Raw genomic sequence first — 15,896 nt, 5'->3', positions numbered from 1 at the left:
TTCAGTTATCCTACAATTCGGTTGGAGTTGGACCACAGTTGGTTTTCTTTTAAAAAATTCTGTTGCTCAACTTAGCTATGCAACTTTTCATTTTCCATTTTCCATTTTCCATTTCGGTCTTTATTTCATTTCACTTTAAGGAAATGAAAATAAAATTACTGGACTGCGAAGACCGATCTCACTGCAAAGCTAAGTGTGTCGTTATTTTCTTCCTTTTATTCCTTTTGGATGAAAAATTGGGGTTTGCAATGAGGCAATGCCGAGTGTTGTGGGGAATGAGTTGTGAGCTTTGTGCGAAATGTGTTGTTACCATTCTGGGGATGATTGCTGGTACATTCACTTCGCTATTGTTTGAAATACTTCTTACTTTACTATTCTCTTGGATCATTGTTTAGCTTTGGGTTATTGGAATTTAATGCATATAATTCGTGTGATCAGGGATGCGTATGGGTTCACCGTGCGGCCTCAGCACCTGCACAGATATCGAGAATATGCTAACATATACAAGGTAGTATTGCCACTTTTTTAAGTTTTGATGTCAACAACTACTATTTTAAGGAAGAATTAGGGGAAATTTTACCTCATGGCGTGTTTAAAATCCTCCCGAACAAATTTTAGATATAGGCATTATGTGTTGGTATTCACACAATAATTCCGCAATTTCAGTGTTATTCTAAGCATCAACCGTCTTGATTGTGATTTCAGGAGGAAGAAGAGGAAAGGTCAGATCGGTGGAACTCATTTCTAGAACGGCAGGCCGAGTCTTCTGACTTGACCAAGGAAGGATTGGCTGCGGATGAAGATGGAGCTTTGGGGGCTAAAGCCACAGAGAAAGAATCTGATGTTAGCTCAGAGAAAGATGGTGATGGAAATGAGTCGAGCACCCAAAAGCCTGGTTCTGATGATGCAGCTGAAAATGGTAGTCAAAAAGAGGGCTTACCAGAATGTGAATCCACAAAAGTTCATAAAGTTCAATTATGGACAGAGATAAGACCATCTCTTCGCACTATTGAAGATATGATGAGGATCCGTGTGAAGAAGAAAACCGTGCCAATAAAAGATGAAAGAAACAAGAAAGGTTTGCCAAAAGATGAATCGCAATCTCACACTGACGATTCTAAGTCCGCAAAGGGAGCATGTGAGGAAGACTCTGATGAGGAGTTCTATGATGTTGAGAGGTCTGACCCTAGTTCAGATGCCCCTCCTGTTGATGGCACAACAAGTGCCCCATCTAATGGTATTGCTGCTGATGCAGCATCACTAGAGGCTCCATGGAAAGAAGAGTTGGAAGTTCTTGTTCGTGGGGGAGTGCCAATGGCTCTGAGGGGAGAGGTAGAAACTACATTCTTTGATAGTTGTGAGTTATAAGGTTAATCTCTATTTGGTTAGTTACCCTTTAGTTTGTTCATGTGGTTTAGCTTTGGCAAGCTTTTGTGGGTGCGAAAGCAAGGCGGGTAGAAAAGTATTATCAGCATTTGCTGGCTCTAGAGAATGACTCTGAAAGTAAAACTGATCAGCAAAGCATTCAGTCAGCTGAGGATAATGGGAACACTAGTGCTGATTGCATACGCGTGCCAGAAAAATGGAAAGGACAGATTGAGAAGGTCTTTGCCTGTGATATTGCACCCTTGGTGCTCCTAATGCTGCAACAGCATTGCCGGAAAATATATTTCTTTAGTAAAAGTCCACTGTTGTTTTTGCAGGATCTGCCTCGGACCTTTCCTGGCCATCCTGCCCTTGATGAGGACGGTAGAAATGCTTTGAGGCGATTACTTACTGCATATGCTCGACATAATCCTTCAGTTGGTTATTGTCAGGTTGATTTTTTTTTCATTGTGGTTCTGATGGATTGTTTAAAATCCTATCTCTCAAGTAATCTAGTGAGATGTCTAAAAATGTATACATTAAACAACCCATTCATGTAGTGTATAAAGATAACGGCAACGGATCATGTATCTCACATGTGCTCTCACTAAGCATTGTGTGTGGTTTATTAATTAATTTATTATAAGAAGATCCCAATACCTCAGTACTGTGCTTCATATTTTGATTTGCGGCTCACTAATATGTATGATCTGACCTATAACATGGACAGTGAATCCGCTACACTTCAATCGATGTCTATTCCCAGTTACACACACATGGCCTGTGTTTTCATGACATAATTTATTTTGCAGGCCATGAATTTTTTTGCGGGATTATTGCTGCTATTGATGCCTGAAGAAAATGCCTTCTGGTAGGTTTGGAGATTACTGCTTGACTAAGTGTTGTATAGTACTTTTCAAATTATATATTTAGATGGGACATATCAACATAATTGTTTCTGTAGTTCAGAAATGCTGTCATCCTTAAGGAATGGATGCTTGGCATCTTCATGCTTATGCAGCATCTTTACATCTTTTGACTTTCATCATGTCAACTTGATAAATGTTTACTGTGATTTTTCTCAGGACCTTGATGGGCATTTTAGATGATTATTTTGATGGCTATTATTCAGAGGAAATGATAGAGTCTCAGGCATAGTTTCTAAAACTATTCTCAAGTAAATTCAGTAATTCATAAGAATAATTATTGTCGGATATTTTGAGGTTTATTCAAGTACTTTTTTTTTTCTCAACTTATCAGGTCGATCAACTTGTTTTTGAGGAGTTGGTACGGGAGAGGTTTCCGAAATTAGGTTTGTAATTTTTTTAATTCATTTTTATGTCTGTAAACTCAACAAGTGGATTTATTTAAGGTCCCCTTCTTAGTTGTTCATCTTGTGTGCACTTCTCTTGCAGTCAATCATCTGGATTATCTGGGAGTGCAAGTAGCATGGGTTACTGGACCATGGTTCCTTTCCATTTTTGTGAACATGCTTCCTTGGGAAAGTGGTCAGGTTTTATCCTTTTCTATTGAGTAGTATAGCTTAGTTTTCTTTCCATAAAGCACCCAATGTTAAATTATTTATTTGTTTCACTGTTCTTCTGATTTCTTACTATTATTTGGAATGCAGTTCTTCGAGTGTGGGACGTGCTTCTTTTTGAAGGAAACCGAGTCATGCTATTTAGAACTGCTGTTGCTTTAATGGAGCTATATGGTACTGGCTTGAAAATTTTGTTCTTTCAAGCTATGTACTGTGCATTTGGAGAAAGTAGACTATTAACTCTTAGGCAATTCATATCTACGTTAGATTTATTAATTTCTTTTTCTCTTAGGTCCGGCGTTGGTAACAACTAAGGATGCTGGAGATGCAGTCACCTTACTCCAGTCATTGGCTGGCTCCACATTTGATAGCAGCCAGCTTGTATTGACAGCTTGTATGGGTTTCCAAAGTATAAATGAAGCAAGATTGCAAGAGCTGAGGAATAAACATCGGCCATCGGTAATAGCTGCTATTGAAGAAAGATCAAAAGGGCTTAAAGCTTGGAGGGATTCACATGGTTTGGCATCAAAACTATTTAGCTTTAAACATGATCCTAAATCACAGCAGTCAGGTGATATGCAAGTGATTGGGAGTTTGTCGCGATCAGAGTCTGGCTCAACAAATGCGGATGAGATTCTGATTAGTCTGACAGGAGAGGGTGAGATAGATTCCGTTCCAGACCTCCATGAGCAGGTTGCTTTTGTCTTTCTGTTATCTTCCCCCTTTCTTCATCCTAATGGTGCATTATTGTTGTTATCTTCTACATTGCTCATTACATTGTGAACTCGTTCAGGTTGCCTATCTGAAGGTTGAACTATGCAGAATACTAGAGGAGAAAAGATCAGCTATTATTCGGTACTAAAAAAGTCAAAATTGATATTGACTAGTCTGTGGGAGAAATTAAAATATGAAATTTTATACTTAAACGCTACTTACTGTGTGTGACTTTCATACCGAAAGTTTGAAGCATTGCATGGTTATTAGGGTTCTTTTTTATTTCGGAATTTTTATTGGAAATGGATGATCCTACTATTATTCATTAACTACTTGAGTAATCAAACCACTTGATTAATGATTAACAAATTAATAAAAGGGTCAACCACAAAATGGTTTGATAGTTTCTTCTTTATAAATAAGATTATCCACTATTCCTTGCTATCATACCTACCCCAGCCAGTTTTTCTCCTTAAATTACTTCAGGTTTCTTAACTTCTTACAGAAAGTTATGGAATTCACCCTTTTCATTCAGCATTAGTGACGTTTGTTTTATTCTTTTCAACAGAGCAGAGGAGCTTGAAATAGCACTAATGGAGATGGTCAAGCAGGATAACAGGCGGCAACTAAGTGCCAAGGTAAGTCATGACCCATGAGGCCATATGAATTTGCTTCTTAGATAAACTATATGTTGTTTGCATGGTATACATTCTATATCCCTAGGTTGGCACATCTTACTGTGGTGTTTTTAAATTATTATTGTATTTTAGTTTACTTTTATTTCTATAAGCACCCGCATTGCATGTTCTTGCGAAAAAAAAAGGGTTAGAACATGTAGATAGTTCTAGCTGCCAATCACAACTTTTTAATGAGCGAGTGATAGCAGGTCTTTTACTGCAAACTAGAAATACTTGTGCCTCAAGCAATCGCTAATTATCTTACATTGTTCTGACTGAGTATTGAAACTGCTAATAAAAAGGAAAATTAAAATGTAAAGAAAATAGAAGGAAAGAGGCATAAAATTAGGCTTGCATGTCCCTGTTGAACCTAATGTTACTTCCACCTCAAGTTAGTTGCGTTACCAATGGTCACTATTCTCCACCTTGTAAAGCACATAGAAATGTACAGGGCTTGAATTTAAATATGTTTTTTCTCATTAGTACCTATAGGGGTGCGTTTGGTTCTGACTTTTTTACTGAAAATAACTTTTCACATATTTGTATAAATATTTGAAAGTAAAATTTGGGCTCATAAATTAAAATGGGGGTAAAGTATGTCTTTTGTCCCTAATGTTTGTGATTTTCTTCAAAAATACCCCTAACGTTTAATTGTATTCAATTTTGTCCCTAACGTTTTCGGTTTATATTAGAATTACCCTTGATGTTAATTCCATCTAAAATGTTGGGGACAAAATAAAAAACGTTTAGGGATAGTTTTGAAACAAATCGGAAACGTTAAAGACAAAATTGAATAAATAGTAAACGTTAGGGGTATTTTTATAAAAAATTGCAAACTTTAGGGACAAAAAGTATACTTTACCCATTAAAATGAGGTTACAAGTTTTCTTCCCTTTCAGTTTTTCACCATATTTCCTAGTTCTTTTGGGAAGTTCATGTATGCAGCTCATAATATCTCCAGGTTGAGCAATTGGAGCAAGAGGTTGCTGAGCTTCGGCAGGCACTTTCTGATAAACAAGAACAGGAAACTGCAATGCTTGAGGTCTCATTTTGACCTTATTTTTTCATTACTTTCCGGGGAAAATAGGACTTCTCTTCTCATTAAGATTTATTGCTGATAGGTCTTGATGCGGGTGGAGCAAGAGCAAAAGGTGACGGAGGATGCTCGCAGGTTTGCGGAGCAAGATGCCGCAGCACAAAGATATGCTGTCCAAGTGCTTCAGGTTACCTTTTTTCCCATTGGTCCTTTCTTGTCCATATATTTCATTGTTGTCTTTGACAAAGAAGGGTTAGTAGATGGTAAATTATTCATCTTGATAACCTGTTGCTCATGTTATAGTAAAATCTGCCTTAACCAGTAGTTGGGATAATTACTTGGATTTTTTTGACGGGGCTAAATTATATTTTGATTTGGCAGTCAAAGTATGAAGAAGCAACTGCTGCACTTGGTGAAATGGAGAAGAGGGCAGTTATGGCAGAATCTATGCTTGAGGCTACATTGCAGTATCAGTCCGGTCAGGCTAAAGCACAACCATCACCACGGTGTGTTATTTAATTTACTACTGTGTGCTCACATGTTTTCTGTTTGTTTTGCTCTTCTGAACTTGGTCTTTCTTCAGAATGTTTTAGTAGACCAGGATTTCTCTGTAATGCCAAAGTTTGGAATGATGGATATTGGAAAATGAAATGAGCATGATTGCTTTATCCCTGTTTATGCATACAAATACAACCTTTTTTGGATTAGCTTTAACTTCATTCCTCCTCGCTTTATAATAGATCTTTGCAACCAGAATCTCCTGCATCAAGAAACAATCAGGAGCCTACAATCGACATCCCACCTAGGAGGGTTAGTTTGCTTTCTCGATGGCGTGATCGAAACAAGGTTAGTAACAGCCGTTGCATGAGAATTTTTATTTTATCAATGTTGTTGCCCCTGCTGGTGTCATTTGAATGGGTACTTACTTTCTTGCAGTTTATAGTTCTTTTTTTTTGTCAAGGCAGTTTATAGTTCTTAACCTGTATTCTTGCAACAGGGGAAAGAAGAGTCAGCTGATGGAAAGCCCAATGTTGAGGAGCAATGTATGGGAAACCCCAAGGTTGAGGAGCAAAGTATGGGAAAGCCCAAGGTGGAGGAACAGAGTAAGGAACAGCCCATTGTGGAGGAACAGAGTATGGGAAAGCCCACTGTTGAGGAACAAAGTGCAGTGAACCACCAAGAAGGAAATGGCCTTAAAGTAGAGGATGAGATTAGGAAAGAAGATAATGCCTAGATGGAATCATTCCTTCACAAGACGGTTTGAGGAGCACCTATTTAGTTCCTTCTTCCTGATCTGTAATTTTTGTTTAGTGTGAACGTATAAATTTTCATATTCATTAATTGTTTGTTCATGCGATAGAATAATAGCAATTCGAGAAAAAAAATGTAATGATCACGTCAATTGTAATACTTCTCGATCTCGATATTCTAATGTAGAATTAGTGTGGGTATGTCCAAAGTATAATAAATTTAGCTCTTATTACAGGGCATTCCCTCGCACAATGTCCGTCATTGGATGTGGTTTAACTAGATTCTACAACTCATAATTATGCACACCAATATCACATTATTGGCATTATCCAAACATTATCTAAACATTTCTTTAGTTCAAAATTCATTGATTTTTTTCCTTTCAAATTTAGTTCGTATTAGATCAGTTTTATCTGGTAATAGATTTTTAAATTACTTTATTTAATTCCAATATTATAACTATTAGCATATCATCTTTCAATCAACCATATAAAAATGGTAATTGACTTCAATCAAATGTTATTTTATTTTAAGTTAATCTTTTTAAATAGGTAAAAATAGTTTATTCTACTTTATAGTTTGCTAAAAAATGGTCAGAAAAATCTCTAGAGGGATAGCTGTGAATACCCCTAAAATTCAATTTCCAAGTGATAAGTAGTCCAACTATAAACTTCCCCGCAGAGGCAGAGTACTAAAAAGTAAGACCAAAAAGGCCATTTAGCAAAACAGAAAAGAAGTGGAAGCCCTTGTGTTGTATATTTGGCAGAGTTAGTTCATCCTAGATGCATCGGTACGCGTATGAACGAACAGGATTTCATTGTATCCCCGGGTGATTCTGATCTTCTCATCACTATACCTGAAAAAGAACACTCAAACCATCAGCATCCAAAATCCATCAATTTAAGTTTTGGGATTTCTGTGTTCTTACAGAAGCTCCAAGGTGAACTTGTTCTCCATCTGCATGGGATATCCAAATGGGCCACCAATTATGGCTGCATCGTCCATTGTAACATCATACATTTTGGTGCCAGTTTTCCTGTTAAATTTTGAGCAATCAAGACGTTAGAGCACATCAATGTCGCTTCCTTATCAAATGATTTTAATGAAGAACAACTTTGCTTCTAAATCTGTGGCCATCTAAATGGTCAATAAAATTCCTTAAACACTGGAAACTCACACAAAATTTCCAGTCATGGAGAACTTAAGCCCAAGCAAGATGTCAACCACAAACTTTATTCGACCATTTTTCCCGATGATCTGCAACAACCATTGTAAATGACAAACTGAAGATGTGACGCAGTATATCAATTGCGCATATAAAGTAAAATGTAATGACTGCAATCACATGAACCTGATACCTGCTTTCCCATCAGACCGTTTGCAGCATTCTCTATCCAACTATCTGTCACAGTCTGTATAGGATAAGTTGTTTAAATAACACATAACGGATTTAGCCACAGAAACATTTTTGCTTAAATTAGATTATATCGGTAGCAACAAAAAGAAAAAGGAAAGGAAAAAAGAGCTTGAAAAGAATCAGATCATTAACAGTCTGTGGCCTGTTTGGATTTCCAAATCTACCTGTGAGTTCCATACCATCTGCCACTCTCCTTCTTCTAGTTCTGGTTCCTTTTCACCATTATTCCGAGTTAGGGAAACTAATTCCTCTATTGCCTGTTTGGAATTAAGGACGTGAAAGCAATGAGAATTGAAACATTCCAGTTAAATTTTATACACATGCACACACACTCTTAATTGACGATTACCTCTTTGACATTCCTCCCCGACGAAACCGCTGTCAGTAACCTCTGCCTAGGTTCAGTTTGCTTCTGCAACACAAATGTAGTTCCCTGCACTACAGATATGTTGCTAATAATTCTTAGAATATACAATATATTTACTTAAATAGGGATAGCTTCTGCTAGACAATGGATTTTACCCAAGGGAAGGAACAAAATACTTTTAAAAATGATGCTTATGCCTAAATCACCTTATTTCCCCTTGAGATACGAAGGTTTCCTGAATGCGACAAATAGGTGGTGTCTAACCAACCCTTTGCTTCATCTCCAAGTAGCCTAAATGGAACTGGATATGGAACTTTAAATGGCAGAAATCTAAAAGAAAATGCAGCTCTGTCAAACCTAAAAAGGATTCTTTTTCCATCTTGAATTGATGCTGCTGCCTGTGTCAGTTGAAAATAAAATCAAGCCCTTAGCTGACTAAGTCGGTTCAGGAATAAAGGGAACGAGCAATGTCACTGGTTCTTGGAAAAACCAAACAACAGAAAACACAATATATGCCTGGAAGCTAACCACGTATTCTTTATTCTCAGAAGCACTTAGATAATAAGCATTGTTACAACATTGACAACAGAATGCCAACCTTATATTCTTTTTAAGATGTGAAAAGGCAAGTTCAAATTAACACGTGTATTAAATTTATCACAACTTACAATTTAAGTTCATTTTTATTACCTCAACTTTCAGCTCACCAATGGCATCAGAAAATGACACAATATTGCACACCCGTGGATCATTTGTTTGAAGATATACCTCTTGAAATACACTAAAGAAGTCAACCCCAACAAATGTTCTCTGAAAGAGCAATATATAATGCGAGACTGAGACACACTCTTACAATCAACTAAAGCTGATTTTGAAATCATTCTGGTGTGTGAGTTGGCAAAAGATTTGCTGACAGAACAGTCAACCTTAGGGGCATGGGAATTCAATGATATTTGGCATCCAAAATGCAAATAACAATTTCGAAATCTGGTATATTTTTCGAAGACAGCAAATTGTGATTGGAGTTTGGAGAATATGTTTCAATTAGGACCATCCAAATTATTAAAAAAGAAAAGCCAAAAACGCAACCTGAATTGGCGATGCTGTTCCCGGTCTGGTAGTGAAAATTAACTGCCATCGACCCTCGATTAAGTTTGATTTTGTCTGCAGAATTAAATTTGATGTACTCTAGTAATCTATGAACTATGAAGAATTAAAAACAAACAAAATAACTAGTACTTCACGTTTGCTTGGTTCTAACTACCCAAAAAGCTTAGTTCTGAAGCAGGTTGTATGAGTTGATTAAACAAAGCTGACGGCAAATTAGATGATAACAATAATTCAAATCTGATAATCAGGATTAATCATGTATAAAAAAAGTTGGATCGAAATTGATCATGGATGGGATTCATGGATGAACAAATTTGAAGTAAAAGACGAACCGGATCAGGCACGCCACCTAAACGTTCGAGAACTTGCACAGCTCGCTCAACAGCCTGCCATGGCACACAAATAAAACCGCAATAAATTATTTTTTAAAAAAAATAAATTAATAAAGAATGCTTAGTTGAATTTTACTGTGAAACAAAGTGAAGAAACTTGAGAGAGAGACATTGAGCTGGTTCGGAGAAGAAGAACGTCCACGTCCTTGGATGCCGAGAAGAGCTTCGATGAGTGAATTCTCAGATTCTGTAAAAGAGATTTGCTCCACTGTTGAGGAGCGAAACACTAACCGATCTTTGCGGAGCTTTGGAGAAGAAGAACCAAAGCTTAAAGGAGTTGATGATGGGAACTGAAACCCTAAATTTACAGCTTTCACTGCCATTCTAATTCGCAACTAACTGCTTCCAAGTTCCAACGAGAAAAAGCTTCAGTTCGCTTTCTGTTGTGTGTGGCGGATAATAATTGTTGGCGCCAAGATGAAATTGTACACGTGGCACTTCACCAACAAATGTTAAGATATTACGTTTATCGCTTTCAAATTTCAGTGTTCACACATCAGGTTACGTTTAGTCTTTACTACGCCACTCATCGTTGCAAATATCGCTTTGAAAATGAAAATTTGGATAGTTCGCTCTACTTGTTTCTTAGCGTTTCGTATGAATATGAATACAGATATATTTTTTTAATTTTTGGTCGGGGAAAACTTATATAATTGAACCCGTTTGTTTGCTGCCTTATTTAAGGCACACTCCATGTAGATGTATGAAATATTGAAATGTATTATTTCATTTATTTGTGAATTGAGAAATTACATTGTCCATTGCGATTTGCAATTTACAAATACAATAAGATTATTACAAATGGGCTTCCAACCAAAGATCCACAGGGCAGAGAAGCCTAAAATGGAATAAGCCTGATTCACAAGGTTGCATTATGACATGATTGTGAGAGTTCACATTGAACTTATTAGCGAAAAAATCAAATCAAATCACCGATTGGAATTGCACAGAACCAATAACAGTGCATGTCAGCATAGATGAAGCAGTTGTAGCAGGCTGGTTGTGGAGTCTGACTCTGCTGCTGCTATCAGCTTCATTAACCATGGTTGTTCCCCAGCTCATTCATGTGCACCCCTGATTCAAGACATCCGTAACCTGGCGACACGTTTTCAGCATATTACTTGGAGTCATGCCCTTCGTGAAGCAAATACAGTGGCGGATCTCCTTGCCAAAAAGGGCCAAGACCTGGAGCTTGGTCTACACCCCTTTGATAAGGCCACTCCAGACATTAGTTATGCACTACTTGGTGACAGTTTAGGGACCCTTAGAATTAGAGGGTCTTAGGTCCTTTGCTTTTTTTCTTTCCTGTTTGGCTGTTTTGCTGTGTTCTCTTTCCTCTCCTTTTGCTGGGGTGTTTTAACCCCCCCTAGATCACCAAAAAAAAAAAGTTGTAGCAGGCGGCAATGCCTTCGTAGTTGTTGCTGTCGCTATTTGACTAATACATAGCAAGAACAGTAGAGCTGCGAAGACATGGGAAAAGAAGGGGTAAAAAATAAATTCCATAATTTGGTAAACCACACAAAATGCACTCAATAATTTTATTGCTAATAAAAATATATTCGAATTTTATTATTGACAAAAATATTTTGAAATAATTTTAAAATGTGACAAAAATATCCAATATTAAATATGTATTTTCAGAAAATGTTTTAGAGATTGAATTTTGATGCAGTTTTTTGCAAACATGATTATCCTTAAAATTTGATGATTTTTTCGTTAAGTATATATATTTTTTGTGATTTTTTTGTCAACAACCAATAATATTTTTAAAAAATCACAAAAATATATATACTTAGCGAAAAATCACTAAATTTTAAGAATAATAATACCTTATTTTTCTAATTATGCTTGCAAAAAATCGCATTAAAATTCAATTTCTAAATCATTTTTTTGAGAAATACATATTTAATGTTGGATATTTTTGTCGCGTTTTAAATTATTTGAGGGTATTTTTGTCGATAACAAAATTTGGGTGTATTTTTGTTTATTCTACTATATTTTTGGTAGTTTACCCTTCCATAATTTTATCAAATTTGTAATTAAATTTTTATATTTTTTATATTATTTTTAATTTTGTAATTAAATTCTTTTCATGTCAAAATTGTTGAAATTAACATCATACTATTTTCAAACATAACAATGTATAGTCAAACCAAATTGGGTTGGTCTAGTAGTTAGCCAACGATAAACCCTTAAATGGAGTTCCAACTTATAAAGAAATACAAAACACATGGACTTCCAACTTGCATCGTACTTAAGCTTTTGAAATTCAATGAGAAATGGAAAAACAAGACATTAGAGATAAGTTACCAGCAAACATTACTTCCATTTTTCTCCTCTATAGCAGCAGATCAATATATAACCCTTGCAGCCTGCATCCAACATTCCAGCCCCATGAGAAGGAATATCATCAAGATAGCATTTGGCAGTTCAGAATGTGATCTGGTACCCCTATTGTAAGATCTGCCATAAACATCTTCTATCAAAATTGGAGCTAAAAGCCACCTTCCAATCAAAGAGCAATCATAAGACCTATTGTCACATCAAACTCAATAATGAATTATGAAAGCGCTCGTATTTACTCCATAGTCCATACTGATGATAAGGCAATCATTCACTTGCATGCGTAACAAAAAACAAAACCATGGCAGAACCAGAATCAAAATAAAAATCCAAGCTAGCAGAGACATGCACTAAAATATTTGTGAAGATTTTGTGAATGAAGGTGGTATTATTAACCGAGATGTACGAACAGAAAGCTTTTATTCATTGATATAATTAATAGAAGTGACTCAATATAAGGAAATTCATTCAGCATTGTAAGGTAATCACGTGTTAATAACTGTCAGAGGAGTTGTCAAATAAAGATTCAGAAAGATATTAAAAGTTTCATTGTACTAAGCGAATACATTAAAATTGCGATTTCATATAAAAAAGGAGTGCAACCCAAAAGGAAGGATAGGGAATCCTCTTGGCAGAAGAACAAAACATGATAACCAAGATAATTCAAAAATCTATTACACGGAATTAGCAGAAAATATCAAAGTACAAGATATTCATTATTTTTCCAGATTAATTCACAGATTCATTACAGGCTAACCAGAGGAACACTAATGCTTACAGGTTAATCCCCTACACATAAATGAACCTGCAAACTAACTACTATTTTCAACAACCTAGACACTCAAGCCCTGTAACAGACAAAAACGAGAAATGTTAAAAAGGGAGACAAAATAAAAGTGAACTATAAACCTAGAAGGCTACAATTTTTGTACGCATTAAAAAGCAGTAGAATCCGTTTCACTCTACACTTCCCCCATCGCCTATTGAGAGGAGCAACTGAAGCTACAAGGTGGGATAGATAATTATAATCTCTTAACAATCTAATAGCTTATCCCAACTACCTGCAAACTACCAAATCCTAGCAATCATCCTTCTCATGAAGGACTGCATCCTTTACACAATCATTTGTAGCTTCGAGAGCTTTTGATTCATCATTTCTGTCCAGCATTTCAGATTCAATACCCTCTTTGTTATCAATACAATCATCATCTTTTGCAAGAACTTTATCCGGTAAACACCGAGGCGTTGCTTCTTCATCCTTTTCCTCCTTCACTTCACTAAACCCTATTTCATCCCTCATCTCATTATCCTTGATCTCATCCTTCTTTTCATCATCCTTTTGTACACCAGTTTCCTCCTTCAATTCATTAAACTCAATCACATCCCTCATTTCATCAACACCTTTGATCTGATTCTTCTTTGCAACCGCCTCATCTGGAACAGATTCTTCCATACAAACATCACCTCTGCCTTCAGTCTCTGCTACTCCGACATTGTCTAACTTAGCACCAACCTCGAAGTTCATATTTCTCCCACTTACCAGCATCGAGTCAACCATCTCTGCATTGTTATCAATTCCCAAAACTGGAACATCTGATCCACCTTCACTTTCATTGTCAGACCCATTCTCCACCACTTCCTCATTAACATCTTCCACAACTTGGTTCTGCCTCTCAAGAAACAGTAACCTCCTTCGCAAATCACCTAACTCTCTCTCCATCAGGAATAGACGCTCCTTCAATGTCAAATTCTCCTCCTCCAATTGTGCTATATGGGAATCCTGATCATCTACCCTATTCTCTAATACATTGTTATACTCACCTCCATAATTTGGGTATATCATTTCAAACCGGCTCAAATCATGGTCCAGCCTTCTTTCCACCTCCACGTGTTCCTCCACATCACTCTCACTCGACCCACCGCCTCCATCCTCCTCGTCCTCATCATCATGAACATCAGCCTCGTGCCCCGGAGAACGAAGCCTAATCAAACCCTTCATCGACCCGTATCCATCAACACCCCACTCCTCCTTCGCCATATCCCCTAACACCTCCCTCGACGGAGACAGTATAGGTGTGGGAAGCACTGCAGGGGTCACCGGGCAAGGTGACACAAGCGATGCAATGCCACCGGACTTCTTCGCACGAATAATAAACGATGTCGTATTCCTAGGCGCATAAGGAGCAAACCTATTATTAAACTTCTTCTTGGGATAGAACTTACGTGCTTTTAGACGGTTTTGCGATTGCAACTCGTGCAGAGTAGGTGGTTGGTAAACGGCGCCGGTGTTCGGAACACTAACGGATGAGCTTGGAATGGGTTTTTCCATTCTCCTGAGGTCCTTGCGCTTGTCGGTGGGGACCTTCTTCCCCTTCCAGTTACTTCGACCAGGCTTGGGAGCAGAGAAATTTGGTTTCATAGGGTTCTGAAACTTCATGTTAGGGTCAAGAGGAGGCTGCTGAGACCAGACCTTGTATCCCCTGTTCATCATCATAGGAGGCTGAGTCTGGTTCATCATCATCTGAGATGGCTTCATCGGAGGCTGCTGAGGTTTCTGATTCATGGCTTGACTGTGAGAGAGCAATTGAGGCTGGGACTGACCTATGATCTGAGACTTGTTAATTACCTGAGGCTGGCTCATCATCGGAACCTGATTCATCATCTGAGGCTGGCTCATCTGGTTCAAATTCATCATCATCTGAGATTGATCGTTCATCGTCGTCGTTGTCACGATTTTCCTAAACAAAACCCTAAGACTAATAACAGTTAGGGCTATTACTCCTTTTCTTTTACAATTTCAAACCGCGTGGTTAAAGATCAAGATATTATCGCCGATCGGAAAAAAGGATCGGCGGAAAACGTGAGATCGAAACCCTAAATCCTCTTCTTCTCGGATTCGGAACCAAGAAGATTGGGGATTTGATCCTGCAAGATTCAACCTACGGCCGAAATCGTTTTCCTCCTTCGATATTCCGCTCAATCTGAAAACCGATTCTGAATTTCTAGTTTTATTTATCTTTTTCTCTCTAGAGAATTCTGTTTATCTGAGGATTTTTGCTTCTCTGAGGTGCCCGTTGGAACCAAGAGGGCTTATATAATGGATAAGGAATAACTTTGACGGTCAGATATACATTCGGAAAATTGACGGCTTTGATTGTACATACGTGACTAACACGTGTCACTGGTTTCCGTGAAGTTCGACTCTCACGTTTCTGGATTGATAATTTGCACCCTGACCCATTTAGTTTTGGAATTTTCACCCCTGCCCCGTTAGGCCATTATGGGCCAGACAAGATGGCCTCAGTTCTCTGGGCCCATACTTAGTTGTTTATAAAAATATTTTAGGCGCGTAATGAGACTCATAATAATTCATAACGAAGGAAAATAGAATAAAGACTCTTAGTTATGGAGAACTTTTCCATAAAACAACTAAATAGAATAAAGACTTGAGATAAAAATTAGTTTTCAATATTTCAAAGTGTTACAACAAAAAAAAAAACTAAATATCTTTTGCAAAGTGTTTTTTTTTATTGTAATATGCTATTGTAGGAGAAAATTTGATGAAAACTTTCTAAATTAAAAAATGAGTAAAGGATATTTTCGTCCCTGACCTTTTTTTCGCAGACATTTTCGTCCTCAAGAAATGAAAAATACATTAAAGTCCCTGATCCCTGAAAAACGTGG

At 37.2% G+C, this 15,896-nt stretch overlaps 3 protein-coding genes across 8 annotated transcripts in view; 1 reads left to right on the top strand and 2 right to left on the bottom strand.

Moving 5' to 3' along the window:
• Positions 1-6,859, top strand: part of LOC107617571 (ecotropic viral integration site 5 ortholog) — a 7,616-nt gene extending 757 nt beyond the window's left edge. The window contains exons 2-18 of one of the 2 annotated variants that reach the window (XM_016319351.2): positions 439-508; positions 706-1,332; positions 1,419-1,604; positions 1,704-1,817; positions 2,178-2,236; positions 2,451-2,517; positions 2,626-2,677; positions 2,781-2,873; positions 2,996-3,079; positions 3,198-3,598; positions 3,699-3,760; positions 4,188-4,257; positions 5,258-5,338; positions 5,418-5,519; positions 5,714-5,838; positions 6,073-6,178; positions 6,330-6,859. In XM_016319351.2, the coding sequence (XP_016174837.1) occupies positions 439-508; positions 706-1,332; positions 1,419-1,604; positions 1,704-1,817; positions 2,178-2,236; positions 2,451-2,517; positions 2,626-2,677; positions 2,781-2,873; positions 2,996-3,079; positions 3,198-3,598; positions 3,699-3,760; positions 4,188-4,257; positions 5,258-5,338; positions 5,418-5,519; positions 5,714-5,838; positions 6,073-6,178; positions 6,330-6,566 (2,536 nt within the window). In that variant the 3' untranslated portion in view covers positions 6,567-6,859. The remainder of the gene's footprint in view (positions 1-438; positions 509-705; positions 1,333-1,418; positions 1,605-1,703; positions 1,818-2,177; positions 2,237-2,450; positions 2,518-2,625; positions 2,678-2,780; positions 2,874-2,995; positions 3,080-3,197; positions 3,599-3,698; positions 3,761-4,187; positions 4,258-5,257; positions 5,339-5,417; positions 5,520-5,713; positions 5,839-6,072; positions 6,179-6,329) is intronic. The other variant, XM_021110877.1, reaches the window with a different exon arrangement.
• Positions 7,063-10,491, bottom strand: LOC107617572 (probable plastid-lipid-associated protein 12, chloroplastic). 5 transcript variants are annotated; one of them, XM_016319352.2, is made up of 11 exons: positions 9,980-10,479; positions 9,810-9,863; positions 9,457-9,531; positions 9,058-9,177; positions 8,574-8,765; positions 8,350-8,433; positions 8,165-8,257; positions 7,942-7,995; positions 7,761-7,840; positions 7,512-7,619; positions 7,063-7,439 (listed from the first exon to the last, which is right to left on the bottom strand). In XM_016319352.2, the coding sequence occupies exons 1-11, from the start codon at positions 10,190-10,192 to the stop codon at positions 7,352-7,354; spliced, it is 1,161 nt and encodes a 386-aa protein (XP_016174838.1). In that variant the 5' UTR covers positions 10,193-10,479; the 3' UTR covers positions 7,063-7,351. The 5 variants fall into 5 exon arrangements, 4 of the variants coding, with proteins under 4 accessions (XP_016174838.1, XP_016174840.1, XP_016174839.1 ...); XR_001614981.2 differs by having other exon boundaries at positions 7,124-7,439; positions 7,761-7,866; positions 9,980-10,491; XM_016319354.2 differs by lacking the exon at positions 8,574-8,765.
• On the bottom strand, positions 12,863-15,292 carry LOC107618036. Its single transcript, XM_016319961.2, has one exon. It carries the CDS (start codon positions 14,926-14,928, stop codon positions 13,291-13,293), a length of 1,638 nt encoding a protein of 545 aa, XP_016175447.1. The 5' UTR covers positions 14,929-15,292; the 3' UTR covers positions 12,863-13,290.

This window comes from Arachis ipaensis, chromosome B09 (assembly GCF_000816755.2).
Source record: "Arachis ipaensis cultivar K30076 chromosome B09, Araip1.1, whole genome shotgun sequence".
Lineage (NCBI taxonomy): Eukaryota > Viridiplantae > Streptophyta > Magnoliopsida > Fabales > Fabaceae > Arachis > Arachis ipaensis.
This window is presented reverse-complemented; position numbering and strand designations above follow the sequence as displayed.

What these genes read in the sequence shown, in the direction of transcription:
- LOC107618036 (XM_016319961.2), bottom strand. Translation starts at nt 14,928, where the DNA reads ATGAACGATCAATCTCAGATGATGATGAATTTGAACCAGATGAGCCAG.
- LOC107617572 (XM_016319352.2), bottom strand. Translation starts at nt 10,192, where the DNA reads ATGGCAGTGAAAGCTGTAAATTTAGGGTTTCAGTTCCCATCATCAACT. An exon ending in GAACAGCATCGCCAATTCAG is followed by an intron (nt 9,178 to 9,456) that starts GTTGCGTTTTTG and finishes TTGCTCTTTCAG; the next exon opens with AGAACATTTGTTGGGGTTGA. An exon ending in AAGTTCACCTTGGAGCTTCT is followed by an intron (nt 7,440 to 7,511) that starts GTAAGAACACAG and finishes GTTCTTTTTCAG; the next exon opens with GTATAGTGATGAGAAGATCA.